This window comes from Capricornis sumatraensis, chromosome 8 (assembly GCF_032405125.1).
Source record: "Capricornis sumatraensis isolate serow.1 chromosome 8, serow.2, whole genome shotgun sequence".
In the NCBI taxonomy this organism is placed as follows: domain Eukaryota; kingdom Metazoa; phylum Chordata; class Mammalia; order Artiodactyla; family Bovidae; genus Capricornis; species Capricornis sumatraensis.
Genome location: NC_091076.1, coordinates 13,527,473 through 13,544,372, shown reverse-complemented (window position 1 = coordinate 13,544,372; position 16,900 = coordinate 13,527,473). Strand labels below are relative to the sequence as shown.

At 49.5% G+C, this 16,900-nt stretch overlaps 1 protein-coding gene across 1 annotated transcript in view; it reads left to right on the top strand.

Moving 5' to 3' along the window:
* Window positions 1-16,900, top strand: part of CD6 (CD6 molecule) — a 44,785-nt gene that overhangs the window by 20,704 nt on the left and 7,181 nt on the right. Inside the window, exons 2-6 of the mRNA XM_068977325.1 lie at window positions 11,496-11,609; window positions 12,569-12,919; window positions 13,469-13,780; window positions 14,501-14,803; window positions 16,274-16,339. Coding sequence (XP_068833426.1) covers window positions 11,496-11,609; window positions 12,569-12,919; window positions 13,469-13,780; window positions 14,501-14,803; window positions 16,274-16,339 — 1,146 coding nt within the window. The remainder of the gene's footprint in view (window positions 1-11,495; window positions 11,610-12,568; window positions 12,920-13,468; window positions 13,781-14,500; window positions 14,804-16,273; window positions 16,340-16,900) is intronic.

The following is a 16,900-nucleotide window of genomic DNA, read 5'->3' as shown; positions in this document are numbered from 1 at the left end:
GGCAAATCCTGGGTTGGGAAGTTCCTCTGGAGAAGGGATAGACTATGCACTGCAGTATTCTTGGGCTTCCCTGGTGGCTCAGACAGTAAAGAATCTGCCTGCAATGAGGGAGACCTGCCTTCAGTCCCTGGGTTGGGAAGATTCTCTGGAGGAGGGCATGACAACCCACTCCAGTATTCTGGCCTGGAGAATCCCCGTGAACAGAGGAACCTGGAGGGCTACAGTCCATGGGGTAAGAAAGGGTCGGACACGACTGAGCGACTGGGCACAGTACAGCACAATGATTCGTGATGTTGGACGTTTTTGTGTTCATTTTTGTGTTCACATCAAATACATATGTATGATAAAATGTCTGTTCTTATATTAGTAACTGTTCCACTAGTAACTTGCTACTAGTAACTGTGTTGCTACAAGACAATGAATGTGTTGGAATCTGAAAAAAGAATTTCCCGAGAGTGCTGACTGTGAAGCAGATGCATCGGCGCTAGGGAGGCTGTGGATTCTTCCACTCCTGGGATCATCCCATTCACTCTCTCCTCCCTAATACCTGCCCCAGGCCCTGCACGTGGTCCGAGTTCGGCACATGTTCATGGAACTGAATGCAGACCAGCAATAGACTCATTTCTCAGCTTTCAGGATAACGTCGCTCACACGCCCTCACTTTCTTGAGCATGAGAGAAAGAGGAGTTCCAGGAACTGAACATGCCCCAAACCGGTGGTGTTGCTTGATCTAATCTTTGAGCTTCCTCTCAATGCAGATTGTGAGTTGCTGTCCTTCACCTCCCCTGGGTTTGGTGATGGAAAGTGGGGGAATTCAGTCTGGCACGAAGGGAGGATGTAAGGCAGGTGAGCATCCTGGGTTGTACAATATGGTGACAAAAGACAGTTAAAAAGGTTGATTTCTTTGACCCGGGCGACTGAGGACCTTCGGGTCTGGGACCCTTGAAACCTTTGCCATCACCTTGCTCTGCCAAGCATGTGCTTCCTTAGCTTGGGCTGCTACAGCAAAATACCACAGACTGGGCGGTTTGAATGTTTGTGGCTTAAACAACAAACATTTGTTTCGCACGGTTCTGGAGGCTAAGAAGTCCAAGATCAAGGTGCCAGCAGCTTCAGTGTCTGGTAAGGGTTCTCTTCCTGGTTTGCAGATGGCCGCCTTCTTGGTATACTCTCACAGGATAAAGAGATCTTAGGTCTCTCACTTTTATTTCCCCATCATGAGGGCCCCACGCTCATAATCTCATCTCACCCAAGTTATCTCTCAAAGCCCCACTTCCTCATACCATCGAAGTCGAAATTAGGGCTTCAACATATTAATTTTTAGGAAGACACAAATATTCAATCCATAGCTTGTGCCTTGAGTTTTCCTTATGTCCCTAAGCCCTTTCTAGGTATAGGGAGAGAGAATGAGAAGGAACAAACAAAAATCTTGTAAAATAAGTTAAATACATTTAAGATACCATTTGCTGACTTTGTCTTTTTCCAGGGGGTTGGGGGGACGGGATTTCAGCCCACTCTTGCTGGGTTTAGAAAGGCCCCAGTGGGTGCCACCTGGTCTGTTCACTGTAGTCATGGATGACAGCTCTTCCCTCTGAATCAAGTCATATATTACTTGTGTGAACCAGCCATGCTTCTTTCTAATTTTAATGGAATTATAACCTCTCTGGGTTTTCTTTCCAGTTGTTTTAACAATTGCCTTCCATCGAGTTTAGGGTTGACATGAACACACTGCTAGTGGGGAAGGAGAGGATAGGACAAATTGAGAAAGTAGCTAGTAGTCTTGCCTGGAAAATCCCATGGACGGAGGAGCCTGGTGGGCTGCAGTCCATGGGGTTGCTAAGGGTCGGACACGACTGAGTGACTTCACTTTCACTTTTCACTTTCATGCATTGGAGAAGGAAATGGCAACCCACTCCAGGGTCCTTGCCTGGAGAATCCCAGGGACAGGGGACCTGGTGGGCTGCCGTCTGTGGGGTCGCACAGAGTCGGACACGACTGGTGTGACTTAGCAGCAGCAGCAGCAGCAGCAGTGTTGATATATATACACTATCATGTGTAAAATCAAGAACTAGCAGGAAGCTGCTGCATAACACAGGGAGCCCAGGCCAGCACCTGTGATGGCCTAGAGGTGTGGAATGGAGGGGGAGGGAGGCTCAAGAGAAAGGGGATACACACACACACACACACACACACACATATATATATATATATATATATATGACTGAGTAATTCCTGTTGATGTATGGCAAAGACCATCACAACATTGTAAAGAAATTCTCCAATAAAAAAAAATAAAGAAAGGAAAAAGAAAAAAGAAGAAGCCCAAATGCTTAGATGGAAGAGGAGGCAGTTGGCCAGAGAACACGGAAAGAGTGTTCCAACCTGAGGAAGTTGCATATGCAGAGGCTGGAAAGCAGAAGGAAGGGGAGAGACAAAGAGAGAGGGAGAGAGAATATGAATGACTTCTAAAAGCAGAAACGTGTTCAGTATGTTTGGGGCATAGAAGGGAATGATGAGATGATTAAAGAAACCCCCAAAGGGACATGAAGGCGCTCATGGGCCATGAGGACACTTAGGTCTCATTCTGTGGGCCGTGGGATTTAAGAAGGAATGTGAGGAGAATCAGTCTGGGGAGAATATGGAGAATTGATATGGGTGGGGAGTATGATGGCTGGGGACCACTAAGAGACTGCTGTAAGTCATCCAGATGGGAGCTGAGTGTGACCTGCTTCAGGTAACCGCGTTTGAGAAATGAAAATACCTGATGTTGAAGCAGGTACAGGAAACATGCATTCTGAAATCCTGCTGCTGGGATAGCTGATGCAACTTTCTGGAAAGCAATTAAGGAACATGTAACAAAGCTTAAAAAATGGGTATTACCTTTGATTCAATAATTCCCTTTCTAGGACTTATTCTACATAAATAATTAAGAATGTGCAATTCATCTCAATATCAGTTATAAAAGGAAAATGTTGAGAACAAATGTCCAACACTGGGTATCAAACATATGTACACAAATAACATTTTAGACGTTAAAATCATATTTTAAGATAAAAATTAAAATGTATAATCAACAAGGGTCTACTGTGTAGTGCTCGAACTCTACTCAATATTCTAATAACTTAAATGGGAAAAGGATTTGAGAAAGAATAGACGCATATATGTGTGTGCATGCGTGCTACAGTTGTGTCCAACTCTTTGCGACCCCCATGGACTGTAGCCGCAAGGCTCCTCTGCCCATGGGATTCTCCAGGCAAGAATACTGGATTGGATTGCCATGCCCTCCTCCAGGGGATCTTCCCCAGCCAGGGACTGAACCCGCATCTCTTATGTCTCCTGCATCGGTAGGTGGGTTCTTTACCACTTGCTACCTGGGAAGCCCTACCAGGAAAGTCCCTAAAATAAAGATTATAAAAGAAAACAAAGCATTTTAGAGGTTTACTGTTCCACTAAGGATCCTTGTTGTCAGTCACTAAGTCATGTCCAACTCTGTGACCCCATGGACTGCAGCATGTCAGGCTTCCTTGTACTTCACTATCTCCCTGAGTTTGCTCAAACTCATGTCCATTGAGTCAGTGATGCCAGCCAACCATCTCCTCCTCTGTTGCCCCCTTCCCCTCTTGCCTTCAGTCTTTCCCACCATCAGGGTCTTTTCCAACGAGTCGGCTCTTTGCATCAGGTGGCCAAAAGTATTGGCTCTTCACTTCAGCGTTAGTCTTTCCAGTGAATATTCAGGGCTGATTTCCTTTAGGATTGACCAGTTTGATCTTCTTGCAGTCCAAGGGACTCTCAAGAGTCTTGCCAGCACTGCAATTCGAAAGCGTCAATTCTTAGGCGCTCAGCCTTCTTTATGGTCCAACTCTCACATCGGTACAGGACTACTGGAAAAACCTCAGCTTTGACAATATAGATCTTTGTCGGCAAAGTGATGTGTCTGCTCTTTAATACGCTGTCTAAGTTTGTCATGGCTTTTCTTAGCTATTAGTAAATACAACTAGTATTAAACTTAAAAAACAAAGAACAAAAATAATTGCTCTCCATCAACAACCTCAAGGAACTTCTCTAAAAACAACAAAAAAACCATTCACTGGAATTCCACACTCTTCGGCTCAGGCTCCGCCCTCTAAATTCCCTGGGGGTATCAGGCATTGACTGACTCTTCATTTCCAACCAGTTCTCCTCTGGCCTCAGACGCGAGGCAAGGGAGTTCAGGTGGCTCTGGAGCCAGGCTGTGTGGAGAACAAGTGGAGAAGAGGTGGGGACGCTTTTGGCTGGGCTGCCAGACCTCATCTCGTCATTGTCGTGGGGCCAGGGGACAAAAGCCATCCCAGAGGCTCCTGCCCTGGGAAAGGACAGTTTGCTCCCTTCTGCGCATCTTTACAGTCAGGGCCCTTTTAAGACTTGGTCCCTGAGGCTTGGCTGGGTGCTGAGTTGTATCACCTCCGTTGTTGCTTAGTTGCTCAGTTGTCTCTAGCTCTTTTGTGACGCCATAGACCGCAGCCTGCCCAGGCTCCTCTGTTCACGGGATTTTCAAGGCAAGAATACTGGAGTGGGTTGCCGTTTCCTTCTCCTAAAGGGTGGTACTCCACCACTGGGAGTCAAACCCGGACCGCCTAGATCAAAACCAGGAATCCTAACCGCTAGACATGTGGGAGACAACGGGATATATCACCTTTTGGGGTGGGCTGTCTGAGTTCAGGGCTGGCTGAGCATGGTAGAGTTGGGAGGAGTTTGGAAGCCCACCTGAGTGGTCAGAGATCTCTGCCCCTTACCCTCATCATGGTCACTGAACCAGAAAGCAGGATGCTAGATTCCAGTCCAGTGGAGTAGACTGGTTAAGAGTGTGGGTTCTTGAAACAGTCAGCCTGGTTTTGAATCCTTGTTCAGTCACTCAGTTGCTGTCGTGTCCGATTCTATAGGTTAGACTCCTAGCTTTGCTATTTTCTAGCTGTGTCAACTCGGGCAAATTACTACTAAATTTTTTGCTCCTTAGTTTCCCTACTTTGTGGACTTTCTATGAGAATTCAATCAGTTAATTCATCTAACGTATTTTTAAAAGGACTGGTGTATGAAAGTAGTGAATAAATATCAACTGTATCACTGAGCTGTGCCGGGAGATTGTAGGGGGTACTCGGCATGTCTTGGGGGCTCCACTTTCCCCATCAGAGCAACGGGAAGAACCACAACGTCCTTCCCTATTCCCTGTCCTTTGAACTTGAGATCCTTGAGATGGGCAACGACTCTCCTCAGTGTAGGTTGGAAGTAGAACACTAGGTGCCCATCTGGTTGCATCCCAAATGTCTGTCTGCAAACTGGGAATGGCACTCCAGTGCCCACCCAGTGAATCTCAGGGCCAGAGCTCAGTTGGATGTTTCGGGACCACTCTCTGAACCAGCGCTGCCCTCTGTGAATATCTGGGCCCCCAGCTCCAGCCTGGGAGGCAAGCCATCCTGGGGTCAACTAGTCTTCATCATTTTTCTCAGGTAACAAAAGTGGGTCTGCATGAACATGGTTCACGGTGATGTCCAGGCCATCAGGCCCACGTTGATCCCAAAGCTTGTGGGCTCTGCGGCCCCAGGGGCCTGGTCCTAGTCCTGGAGAGGCGCGCACTCTGCTCTTTCCCCAGAAGTGCCCCAGAGCAACAGCTGGGGAGAACGCTGCACTGGGGTCTGTGGGCCTTGGGGTACACATGGGACACTTAGAATCTCATAGGACTTATGGCAACGAAACTGCTCACAAACAAAGTACAGACTTGTCTGTTGGCTGGGGTCACAGAGGAAAAGTCCAGGGTGTGATGAGAGGCTGGAACGGAGAGTTGAATTTGGGTTCTGGAAGGCCTTCAGAAGCTTAAAGCCAAGGGCAGGGCGGGCACTGAGGGAACTGTGTATCCTGCTTGTTGTTGTTCAGTCAGTCAGTCGTGTCCGACTCTCTGTGACCCCATGGACTACAGCACGCCAGGCTTTCCTATCTTTCAACATCTCCCGGAGCTTGCTCTAATTCATATCCACTGAGTTGGTGATGCCATCTAACCATCTTGTCTTCTGTCGTCCCCTTCTCCTCCTGCCTTTGACCTTTCCCTGCTTAAGCTGATCACTTAACCTAGCAACATGTCCTAAAAAACTCTTGGTTACTTTTTTTGCAAATATTCTCTACACGTTGTGATTTCCTAACCAATCTCCCCTTTCTAGACAAATGAGTGGTCTCCGATTGGGTTTTTGTTGTTGTTGATATATTTACTGTTAGAAACTACATAGCCTCAGACTTTTACTTAATAGGGCAGCAGCTCAAGGTGCTCCAAGGCACTGAGCTCCCTGGCTGCATCATCTCCCTTAATCCTCATGGCAAGACTGCCATGTGAGTGCTTGTTGCTCCTGTTTTACAGAAGGGCTGCTGAGGCTCAGTGAGGTCAATGATTTGCCCGAGTCACATAGTTACAAACGGGCTCAGCCGGAAAAAAATAATTGAGAACTTTCCAATTTTTGACTAGTGGATGCTTACTACTATGTGGTACTGTATTCCTGATCATTTCTTTAGGAAAGGTTCCCAGAAGTGGAATTATTGGATCAGAAGGGCTTGTTTTGTTTTTTATTTTTAAGGCTGTTGACACATGTGCTCACAAACACTTTACACTGATATTAAAGAAAGAAAGATATGCTTTCAGCAAATATCACCTTCCATGTTCCCCACACTGGTTCTTCTTCATTTTTTAAAAATATATTTATTTATTTGGCTGCACCAGGTTGTAGCATGTGAGACCTAGCTCCCTGACCAGGGATCGAACCTGGCCTCCCTGCATTGGGAGCTTGGAGTCTTAATCACTGAATCACCAGGAAAGTCCTCGTATATGTCTTATAGCCCGTCTCCACCATTCTCTCACTTCTGCACAGCATCTCTCCATCCATCATCCACTCAGTGAGCATCTACCATGCACCTACCTGTTTCTTGAGACATCGATGGGGCCGGGGCTGCAGGTTCCCTTAGCTATGGTGGGTGGTGTTTATCTCACTCCCCTACGTGGGTGTGCGGGTGTGGCCAGGCCTGAGTTCCCCCAGCCCCTACAGGGACCTGAAACTCTCCCCGCAGGCCTTGTTCTGACACTGGGCTGGCCAGCTGGGGCATCAGCTGGGAAAACACCCCCTTTCCTTCAGTGTCTGTACCTCCTCCCTCCCTGTGTCTCTCATTTCCCAGAAGCCAAGGGGAAGTCCCACGGGCCTGGTGACCCAGGAAGGGGAGGAGTGGCCCATTTTCTTGGGCTTCAAGAAAGGTGGCTCTGCAGTGTATTCATTTTCCCTGTCCTCTGTCTCCTTCACTTCATCTTCCCCTGGCATCTTCTTCTTGCCACCCCAGGTAATGTCCTGCCCCACTCTGCTTGGGACCAGCCTAAAAACGCTGCCATCTTCCTGGGCCGGGGGTAGCTCTCTCAGCTTCTTTCCTCTCTTGCTGGGAAACCCTCCCCTCCTTTCCTTATCCCTCTTGGTCCATAAGTTTCCAGAGTGTGGGCTCAACTCAAGACCGTTTTCTGGGTACACACGAGAATTTGAGGCTTCCCTGGTGGCTCAGAGAGTAAAGAATCTGCCTGCCATGCAGGAGACCTGGGTTTGATCCCTGGGTTGGGAAGATCCCCTGGAGAAGGGAATGGCAACCCACACCAATATTCTTGCCTGGAGAATCCCCATGGACAGAGAGCCTGATGGGCTATAGTCCATGGGATCACAAAGAGCTGGACATGACTGAGCAATTAACACACACACACAGGAGAGTTTCAGGAGGTAAATGAACTGAGCATTAAATAACACTGAGCTACTTAGCAAGAAAAGTTTTCAATTATTTTATTTTCAGTGCTCTGTCGTTCTTGCTGATCTCAGAGTCTCTAATTGATGACGCTGTGTCTTTCAACATTTATAATGTGGCTTTATTTTTATTTATGGGGGAGAATATATCTTTATTCATTTTTATTTTTTGGCCACATGTGCAGCATGTGGGATCTTAGTTCCCTGCCCAGCGATCACACCCACACACTCTGCTTTGGAAGCATGGAGCATTATCCTCTGGACCACCAGGGAAGTCCCTAGTGTGGCTTTATTTTTAGTGTACTTATTTTTACAGTTCCTTTCTGTTTTAGGCAAGCAATACAAAATACCCATTTATATTGCTATATTTTCTAATTTTTCTGTGTACCTACCTCTGTACCTAATCTCATATAGATGGAGTCTATATAAAATCGTGTAAATCATCTATATACATGATTTTTTGAAGTGTAGCCTTTTTTCTCTTTCTTTCATCACTTGTTTTCTTTTTTCTCTCCCTCCTTTCTGGCAGGATCAGCAACATAATTTGCAGGACTAAGTGCAATATGAAAATGCAGTACCTTATGCTTCAAAATTGTTAAGAATTTTGAGATGGAGACAACAGAGCATTAGACCAAGTCCAAGACTTTTCTAAGTGCAGGACCCTCTGATGCATGGGCCACCTGGCTTGTGGGATCTTAGTTTCCCCAGCAGGGATTGAACTCATGCCCTTGGCAGCGGAAGCGCTGAGTCCTAACCACTGCACCACCAGGGAATTTCCACTCACCTTTCTAATTTACCCATTTTCATAACCTGGTCTGTGTTCTTCCATACGTCCCTCCATGTTCACATAATCATACCAATTCCCATGGAAATCCTTCCAAATGATATAAGTTTATTTCATTCTTTACAAAGGCTGCATAAGATGTTATGATGTAAATGGACCATCTTTATTCTGCAATTTTCCCAACACATGGGCATTCACTTTTCCCAATTGTTTGCTGTTCAAAAAACTGTAATGAATATTTTTACATTCAGGCATCTTTGCATTGTAAAGTGAATTCTTAAGACAGGGTAAAGGTTCCTTTCCAAATGAATTTATTGCAGCAAAAATGTGAATCAAATTTATGGAAAAATGTGAAACATAGGCAGAAATGAGGTCTGGGAAGTGTGGATCCTGCATTGGGCCCTCTGTGAACTGAGGCCTGGATGGAAGGAGGCTGAGAGGTAATGTCTGCTTTTGTTTCTGCAGCACAGAAGTCCAAACACAAAAGTCAGCCTCACTTGTTTTGAAAAGGGACAGGAAAATGCCTGTGACACAGAAAACAAATCGAGTATCGCTGGTATCAATAAACTGCCTTCGCAACAGTTGTCCTTGGAGTTGACACCCCCTGCTCACTGTTTCACTCAGTCAGTTAATCAACAAATACTGTGTTGGGCACCCTGGGGGATGTGGGTCTGACCCAGACTTCGGCCCTGCCCTCCAGGGTTTTCTGATCTAGTTGAAAACGCGTGCCTTTATGTATGAGAAATATTCTCAGACCCACAGAGAGGTATACAGAAGTGAGCTAGAGCCCCCCTAATACACACATATAGTTACAGCCTCATACACACTCATATATACATGCAAAGACATACACATCAGGGTACACATACTGCCACAACCACATACACACATACACACACACACCACAATCATACAATCAAGCACTGCAGCCAGCAGTCCAATTCCCCCATCCCCTACCCCTTTCCCCAGCACACACAGAAATGACAATTATACTGGAGTGCTGGGACCATTGCTGTGGGAACTGAGATTCTGCAGTTCTGACTTGAGGGCATCTGAATTCTTGCTCCGACTGTGATATTAGCCGCAGAGTCTGTGCTCTGAATTCTGAGTCATTTCACCCTCAGGAGGTCAGGCTAGGCAGCCAACCAGGGAGTTGGTGAGAACAGGCAATTAAAGGTCTGATTATTTTCTGTCTGAGTGATGGAGTAGCCTAGTTGGATGCTTGTAGGGGAGCTGTGTCTGCAGGTACGCGCATGTGTGTGTGTGTGTGTGTGCACGTGCGCATGCACAGGCTTGTATGCTCATCCAGGAGTGAGTCCATGGAATAGTCTCAGATGAGGCTGAGATTGTGTAGTAGTCATGCCTGAATCTTCAGCTCTTGTATCATTCAGGCCATGCCGGGCTAGGTTGTGATAGTAAATACATCTCAAAACTCTTCATTTAGTTGTTGCTGAGTCGCTAAGTGGCTTAACACTAAAAAGCTGCACTTCTTACACAAAATTCAAGATGGGTTAACATCCTCCTCCATCCTGTGGTTGAATCTGGAATCCAGGATCTCTAATTTGGCCACAACAGAGCAGAAAGAGATGGAGGAGGCTCATTGACTCTTACCTACCTTGACCTGGCAGTCACATGTCTTTCTGCCTAGACATCAAAGGCTCCAAACTAAGGACAGGAGAATCTGGAACCAAAGAGGAGTTCCTTAGTAAGCTCACAGTCCCAACCATATCCCCCCTTTACGCTTCTGCAAACCAGAATATCCATGCCCAGCATGGAGCCCATTCCTCGGAGACAGTTCAAATCTTGGCTCTGCCACTTGCTAGCTGGGTGGCTTCAGGTCATGTATCAGCCAGCATCCCAACATGAAACAGGTGGCACCTTCAAAATAGGAGTTTGAAGTGGTCTTATTTGGAAAGAATAATGTGATAACCAGGTGCTTGGAGCAGCTGAGCTGTCACCACCCTTAGCCAGAGGAGACAAGACCACAGAGCAGTCAATGAGATCCAGAAGAAGAAAGTCAAGCAGAGGTGAGCCCCTGGAGATAAGCAATGACCTTCAGATGAAGGATCAGGCCACCCAAGGGATGGCATGAGAAGGAAGTCAGGAGGATAACTCCACGACTTCACTCCTCCCCTCCCTCATCTCTCTGTGGGGGCTCACCACTGGCTGAGCCCAACAGAAGCCCAAGGGCCCTACAAGATGCTGATTTAGTCCAAACAGGTCAGCCTCTCAGGGCAAAATGGACAGAGGCTCTGGAAGAATAAACGGACACAGTCTGGCACAGACAACTGATTTCTATTTTCTGGGCTTCCCTTCTCTAATTTCTAAAAAGTGGATGCTAATACCTACGTCACTGTGTTATTGAAGGAAAATGAAATACTGTATGCAAAGACCTGGCATGTAATCGGCCCTCAGCAAATGTTAGTTTCTCAGTGTCTGAAGGTACTTCATAGTCCAACGGCTCCCAGTCCAGGATGTGCCAACTACTCTAAAGTCTGGTAGGAATTTCTCAAACAAATATTCCAAACCAAAAGTGTTTTTCCTAATAATAACTCCCATTTTTGAGCTACTTATATATGTGAAGTATTTTACTGGTATTGTCTCCTTTTCGCCTTACAATACTTTCTTAAGTGTTATTGTAAACGAATTGGGACTCTGGCCGAGAGCAGTGAGTAACCCCTCTGTGCTCACTCAGGCAGTGAGTGGGTTTGGCCCCAAAGCCACAGTTGCTCTTTCTGCTCTCCTCTGATTTCTGAGCACGTGTGCACAATAATAGATGAAGTGGGGGATGCTGAGAATTTTCATGTCCTGAAGGAGGTAAATGCACCCAAGGTTGAGGGCCCTGTCTTAGCAGAGGCCCCATGTAGACACTCCAGGCTCCAATGAGTCCCCCCTACTCTTCACCTGTGTGCCCTCCTCAGGCTGGAGTTCACTCACCCACCACAGCTGTTGCTGGTTAATTTCAGGTCACCCATCTCCGACCCCATCTGACCAGCCCAACACCACCAGGGCAGAGAGCCAGACCTTGCAACCAGGTAAGGAAAGATCTTACTGGGCTCACAGGCAGCTTTCTGAGACCAAGCAGGTGGTCTGCTTGTGTGATGGAAAAGGGAAATTGGGTTTTTATGGTACCAGAGAGGTTCCCTAACTTCAGACAACACTTCTCCTTCCTGACCCAATGCCTAAAGTTCCACCACTAGATTCACTTTGAGATCTTAGTGCTGCCATCTTTAAGAGGTTATTGATCAAAAATTATGCAAATGTGGGCAATGTATTCAGTGAGCATTTAAAGAGGATTTGTTGAGAACAAGCTAAAGGACTCTTGGTAGGGGTAGTGGGGTTCCATCAGATGAGGCCTTGTTTAACTCAACAGATGTTTAAGGATCCACTCTGTGCAAAGTTTTGTGCAACCCTGGGCAGAAGCAGGAGGCAGGCTCTGGGGAAGAGGAACCGCCACTCACTGAAATGGCCCATCTTTAACCCCATCATCAACCCCATGTCCATCCTTAAAGGTTCCAGTGTCATGATCCATCCTCCTTGGTAGTACCCTCAAAATAGTGGAAGAGCCTGGGAGGGGAAATATGGCCCCTACAGTACTGGGAGGAGGTGGGGGGTGGGGGAGGGGAGGAGGGATGGGGGTGTCTCTGAGCCCACAACCTCCTTTCACACAAGGTGACTCTGGAGGCGGAGGCAAGAGAGAAGAGTTTGTGGGGACTGGACTCCCCAGGGTTAACTCATCTTAACCTCTAATCACCTTCGGCCCTACCCTTTCCTGATTGTAAGGAGGACCAAAGGGTCAGGGGAGGAGCCAGCCCAGCTCCCATTTTGCAGACAGGAAGGCTGAGGCCCAGAGCGGGTAGGGGACCGTCCAAGGTCAAGCAGCAGATCCGCGGTGAAGCCCTTGGCCGCTGTCCGCGCCTCTCCACCCGCTTCCATCCCTGGGTTCGGCAGCATCAGCATCTGCTGTGGCTCAGCTGATGTCTGGCGCTTCTAGGGGAGCGACTCCAGGTCCGTCTGGTGAATGGGAGCAGCCGCTGCGACGGGACAGTGGAGGTCTGGTTCCAGCAGTCGTGGCAGCCCGTGTGCGGGGCGCTCTGGGAGCTCGATGCCTCCCACGCCCTGTGCAGCTCGCTGGGCTGTGGCCAGGCTCACCAGCTGGAACTGCCGGTTCTGCAGACCCCGGAGCCGCCGCCCTGGGGAGCCGCGTGGAATGCCAGCTGGGCCCCGACCACCACAGGGGCCCTGGCCCCTGCCGTCCAGTGCAGCGGCCCCGAATGGCTGAGCTGCAAGGTGGTGGAGCGCGACTGCCGCAGCGAAGAGTGGCCCGCCCAGGTCAACTGTACAGGTACGAACGGACTAACCCGCACCCGCCGCCAGGCCCCCTGCCCGTCCCACCTCCCAGGCCTTCGGCCCCTCCCCCTCCATCCTGTCCTCAGTTCTGGCCCCTGGGCCCAAGCATCGCCCTCTGAACTGAAACCCCACCCACCAGCGACGCAAATACAACCAGTTCCCACACCGGAGGCGCCAGCAGCACCCCTACCCGCTAGTACATAAACAGGCCAGGTTCCCAGCATCTCTTAGCTCTTCGGCTCCCCAGGCTTTTCAGGCCCCGCCCACCGGGTCTCTAGCTCCACCCACTAGTCTGCCCCTCAGCCTGCCCACGAGGCCCAGAGAGGAGATTCCTTAGTACCGCCCACCAGGCTACGAGCCCCTACCACTGGCTCCCCAAACCCAGGTCCCCAGCCTTGACAGACAGTCTTCTCAAGCCCCTCTCCCTGGGTCTACAACCCCGGGGAACCACGCCCCTGCCCAGTCCCTACAGACAATCCTCTCACCCCGTCCCTTCCTCTCCCTCTTTCCTCCCATCCCAAACCCATTCTCCTCCCATCCCCAGAAAAACGCGATTTGAAATTGGTGGGTGGTGGCAGCCCATGTGAGGGCCGCGTGGAGATGCTGGAGCACGGCCAGTGGGGTTCGGTGTGTGACGACACGTGGGACCTGGAGGATGCTCACGTGGTGTGCCGGCAGCTGGGCTGCGGCTGGGCCGTCCAGGCCCTGCCCGGCTTGCACTTCGCCCCTGGCCAAGGACGCATCCACTGGGACCAAGTGAACTGCACTGGGTTGGAGACCTACCTGTGGGACTGCCCGGGGCTGCCCGGAAATGGGTACTGTGGCCACAAGGAGGACGCTGGAGTGGTGTGTTCAGGTGAGTGGGTGATGCTGATCCAGGGTCATCCAGCACTCACTGTGGGCCTGCTGGGCCTCCGTGAGTGCTGGAGAGACCCACCCTGCCCGTGGGAGGTCCCAGTCCAAAGGGTAGGTGAGGCCCAAACAAACATAATTCCGGAGAGAGAGTGGCACATGACCTAAGAAAGGCAGCCAGGTGGGGTTAAGAGGCAGCAGACAGCGCAGAGGTGGAGGGTGAAGCCTGCCCGCCTCCTGGAATGGGTGACATGAGACGAGGCTCTTCCTAAGTGAGAGTTTGTCACCTGGCTCAGTGCAGCAAGGGGAGCTGGAGGCAGGGAGGCCCTGAGGAGGCTGTCAGTGGCCCCCTGATGAGGACTGGAAGTTCTGGTCCAGCCAGGGCTTCTCTTCTTGTGCCCAAGATTGGAGAGGGAGGAGCAATCTTGTCCAAGGTACATTCTGAGTCAGTAGATCTGAGGCAGGGCTTGAGAGTCTGCATTTCTAACAGGGTCCCGGGTGATGCTGAAGCTGCCGGTCCTTGAACCACGCTTTGAGCAGCAGAGATGTAGATAGCACAGGGTCAGCCAGAGCAGACAGGGCGGACAAGAGGGGTGTGCAGAGGCAGAAGGGAGAGCATCTGGAGACCCCTTGGCTCTGGGGAGTCTGCATCCAAGGTCAGGGCTGGTGGGGGTTTTCACCCAAAGGATCCTGACCTGACTCTGACCCCCCCCACCCCCTGCAGAGCACCAGTCCTGGCGCCTGACCGGGGGCACTGACCCCTGCGAGGGGCAGGTGGAGGTGTACTTCCGAGGGGTCTGGAACACAGTGTGTGACAGTGAGTGGTACGACTCAGAGGCCAACGTGCTCTGCCAGGACTTGGGCTGTGGGACCGTGGCCCGGGTGCCCAAGGGGCTGCCCCACTCCTTGTCGGGCAAGATGTACTACTCATGCAAGGGAAGGGAGTCCACCCTCTCCAAATGCTTCTGGCGGTTCAACAACTCCAACCTCTGCAGACAGTCCCAGGCAGCCAGGGTCCTCTGCTCAGGTACCCTTCCTCCTCCTTCCCACTCCACTCTCCGATCCTCAGGACTTCCATCTGAATCCACAACCTAAGAACTTGTAGCCCAAGGGCCAGAGCTTGGGCTAGATCAAGAAGGGCAAATACTGGCATAAGAGGGACCGTGGCTCTTACTGTGCCCAGGGTACACCATATTGATCAGGTATTCTTTCCCCCAGATCCTTGACACAGCCCCAGAATCATGAATCCAACCTTTATTAAGGCATTATTATATATGAAACAGTGTTCCCTAGTAACGAGTTGGCTCAGGAAACAAAATCAATTTGCTATCCTAGGGCTGGTGATCACCGTAAAAAAAATTAGAAGACACTAATAATAGGGCTACAGTGTCTGGAGCTCTAATCAGATGCCAGGCGTTCCTGGGGACTTGGTATGTATTTCAGCAAAGCCTCCTACCTGCTCTGTGAATTGGGTTTCACCGAGTCTAAGATGGCATTGATCATAAGTCACACTGTTACTGGGCTTCCCTGGTAGCTCAGTTGGTAAAGAATCCTGCAATGCAGGACACCCCGGTTCAATTCCTGAGTCAGGAAGAGCCACTGGATAAGGGACAGGCTACCCACTCCAATATTCTTGGGCTTCCCTGGTGGCTCAGCTGATAAAGAATCTGCCTGCAATGCAGGAGACCTAGGTTTGATTCCTGGGTTGGGAAGATCCCCTGGGGAAGGGAATGGGTACCCATTCCAGTATTCTGGCCTGGAGAATTCCATGGACTAGTCCATGGGGTCTCAAAGAGTTGGACGTGACTGAACAACTTTCACTTTCACAGTTATTCTTTTATGCACCACTGGGGACAAAAACGCTGCCAAAATAAACTCTTGATATGCCATCAATTGCATTGATTGATATTACCACCCCTATTTCCGAGGTGTTAAAATGTGAAGAAGCAAAAGCGTTAGACTTGAACAAACACAGTGTCAGCATCTCTGTGGAGTTCAGACACCAGGCTATGAATTCTGGCTCTGCTGATTACCAGCTGGGAGGCTTCATTCATGAATATGCAGATGTTGATACCAGGCACTTCACAGAGTAGCTAGGAAATCAGACAGTATCCACTATGGAATGTTGTAAGCCCCCTCCCTTACCAGTCAAATGATTATGATAATGATGAGACTGTCAGCTTCCCACTTCTTGAGGCAGGTGTGAAGAACAAATTCAATACAAGATGGAAAAGGGAAATAGTTGGGTTCTCTAGCAGATTATACAGAAGGAAGGGCTAATTCTTTCATTAGCCCTTTATTTTAACCAAAGAATCGTCCTTGCGTTTAATCCATCAGATCCTCTTTTTTGTGGGGTGTAGGACTCAGCCATGGGCCCCGGTGGGAACACGCCCCCAGTTTCAGGCCACTTGTCTGTCCTGTCCACTTTCTAGCACAAAGCCCAGCCACCCAGGTGCTTGGTGCACATGCTGAGTGAATGAGTGGTGCTTTCTAACAGGTGCCCGGAGTCTGCTCAATCTGTCCACTACTGAAGTCCCTGCAAGTGGTCAGCCAGTCACTGTGGGTGAGTATCCTTGGGGGCAGATTTTCCAGAACTTTATTTGCGTGCATGCATGGTGTGTGTGTGTGTGTGTGTGTGTGTGTGTGTGTGTGTGTATGTGTCTGAGAGAGGGGTCTGATGGTCTCTCCCCCATTCCCCTTCTCCAGACAATGAACTTGACTCCCCAACTGTCCCTGGGCTCTCTGGGTGTTCTGTGCTCTGCTCATTTCATCTGCCTCTGCATGTCAGCTCCACAGTTCCCTGAATCCTGACATTCCATGGGCAGGAGTCCTCTTCCCACTCTCCGTGAGCTCGTGTAGGGCAGGAGGACAGAGCCAGAGAGAGTCAGAGCTGATCTGACACCAGCCAGAGAGTGGGGACGCCGAGGGTAGCAGCCAGCGTGTTTATAATGTGCTGGGCACTGGCCAGGGCTTGACAGTCATTATTTCCCAACCCTTTAATCCTCCCAGCAGCCCCCATGGGGAGGTCTTCCTGCAACCCTTACACAGAAGCAGCAGCTCAGGCTCAGAGGGTGGGTTGCCAGCCTGCCACTGTTGCCTGGAACCTGCATCTGAGGCTCTGAAC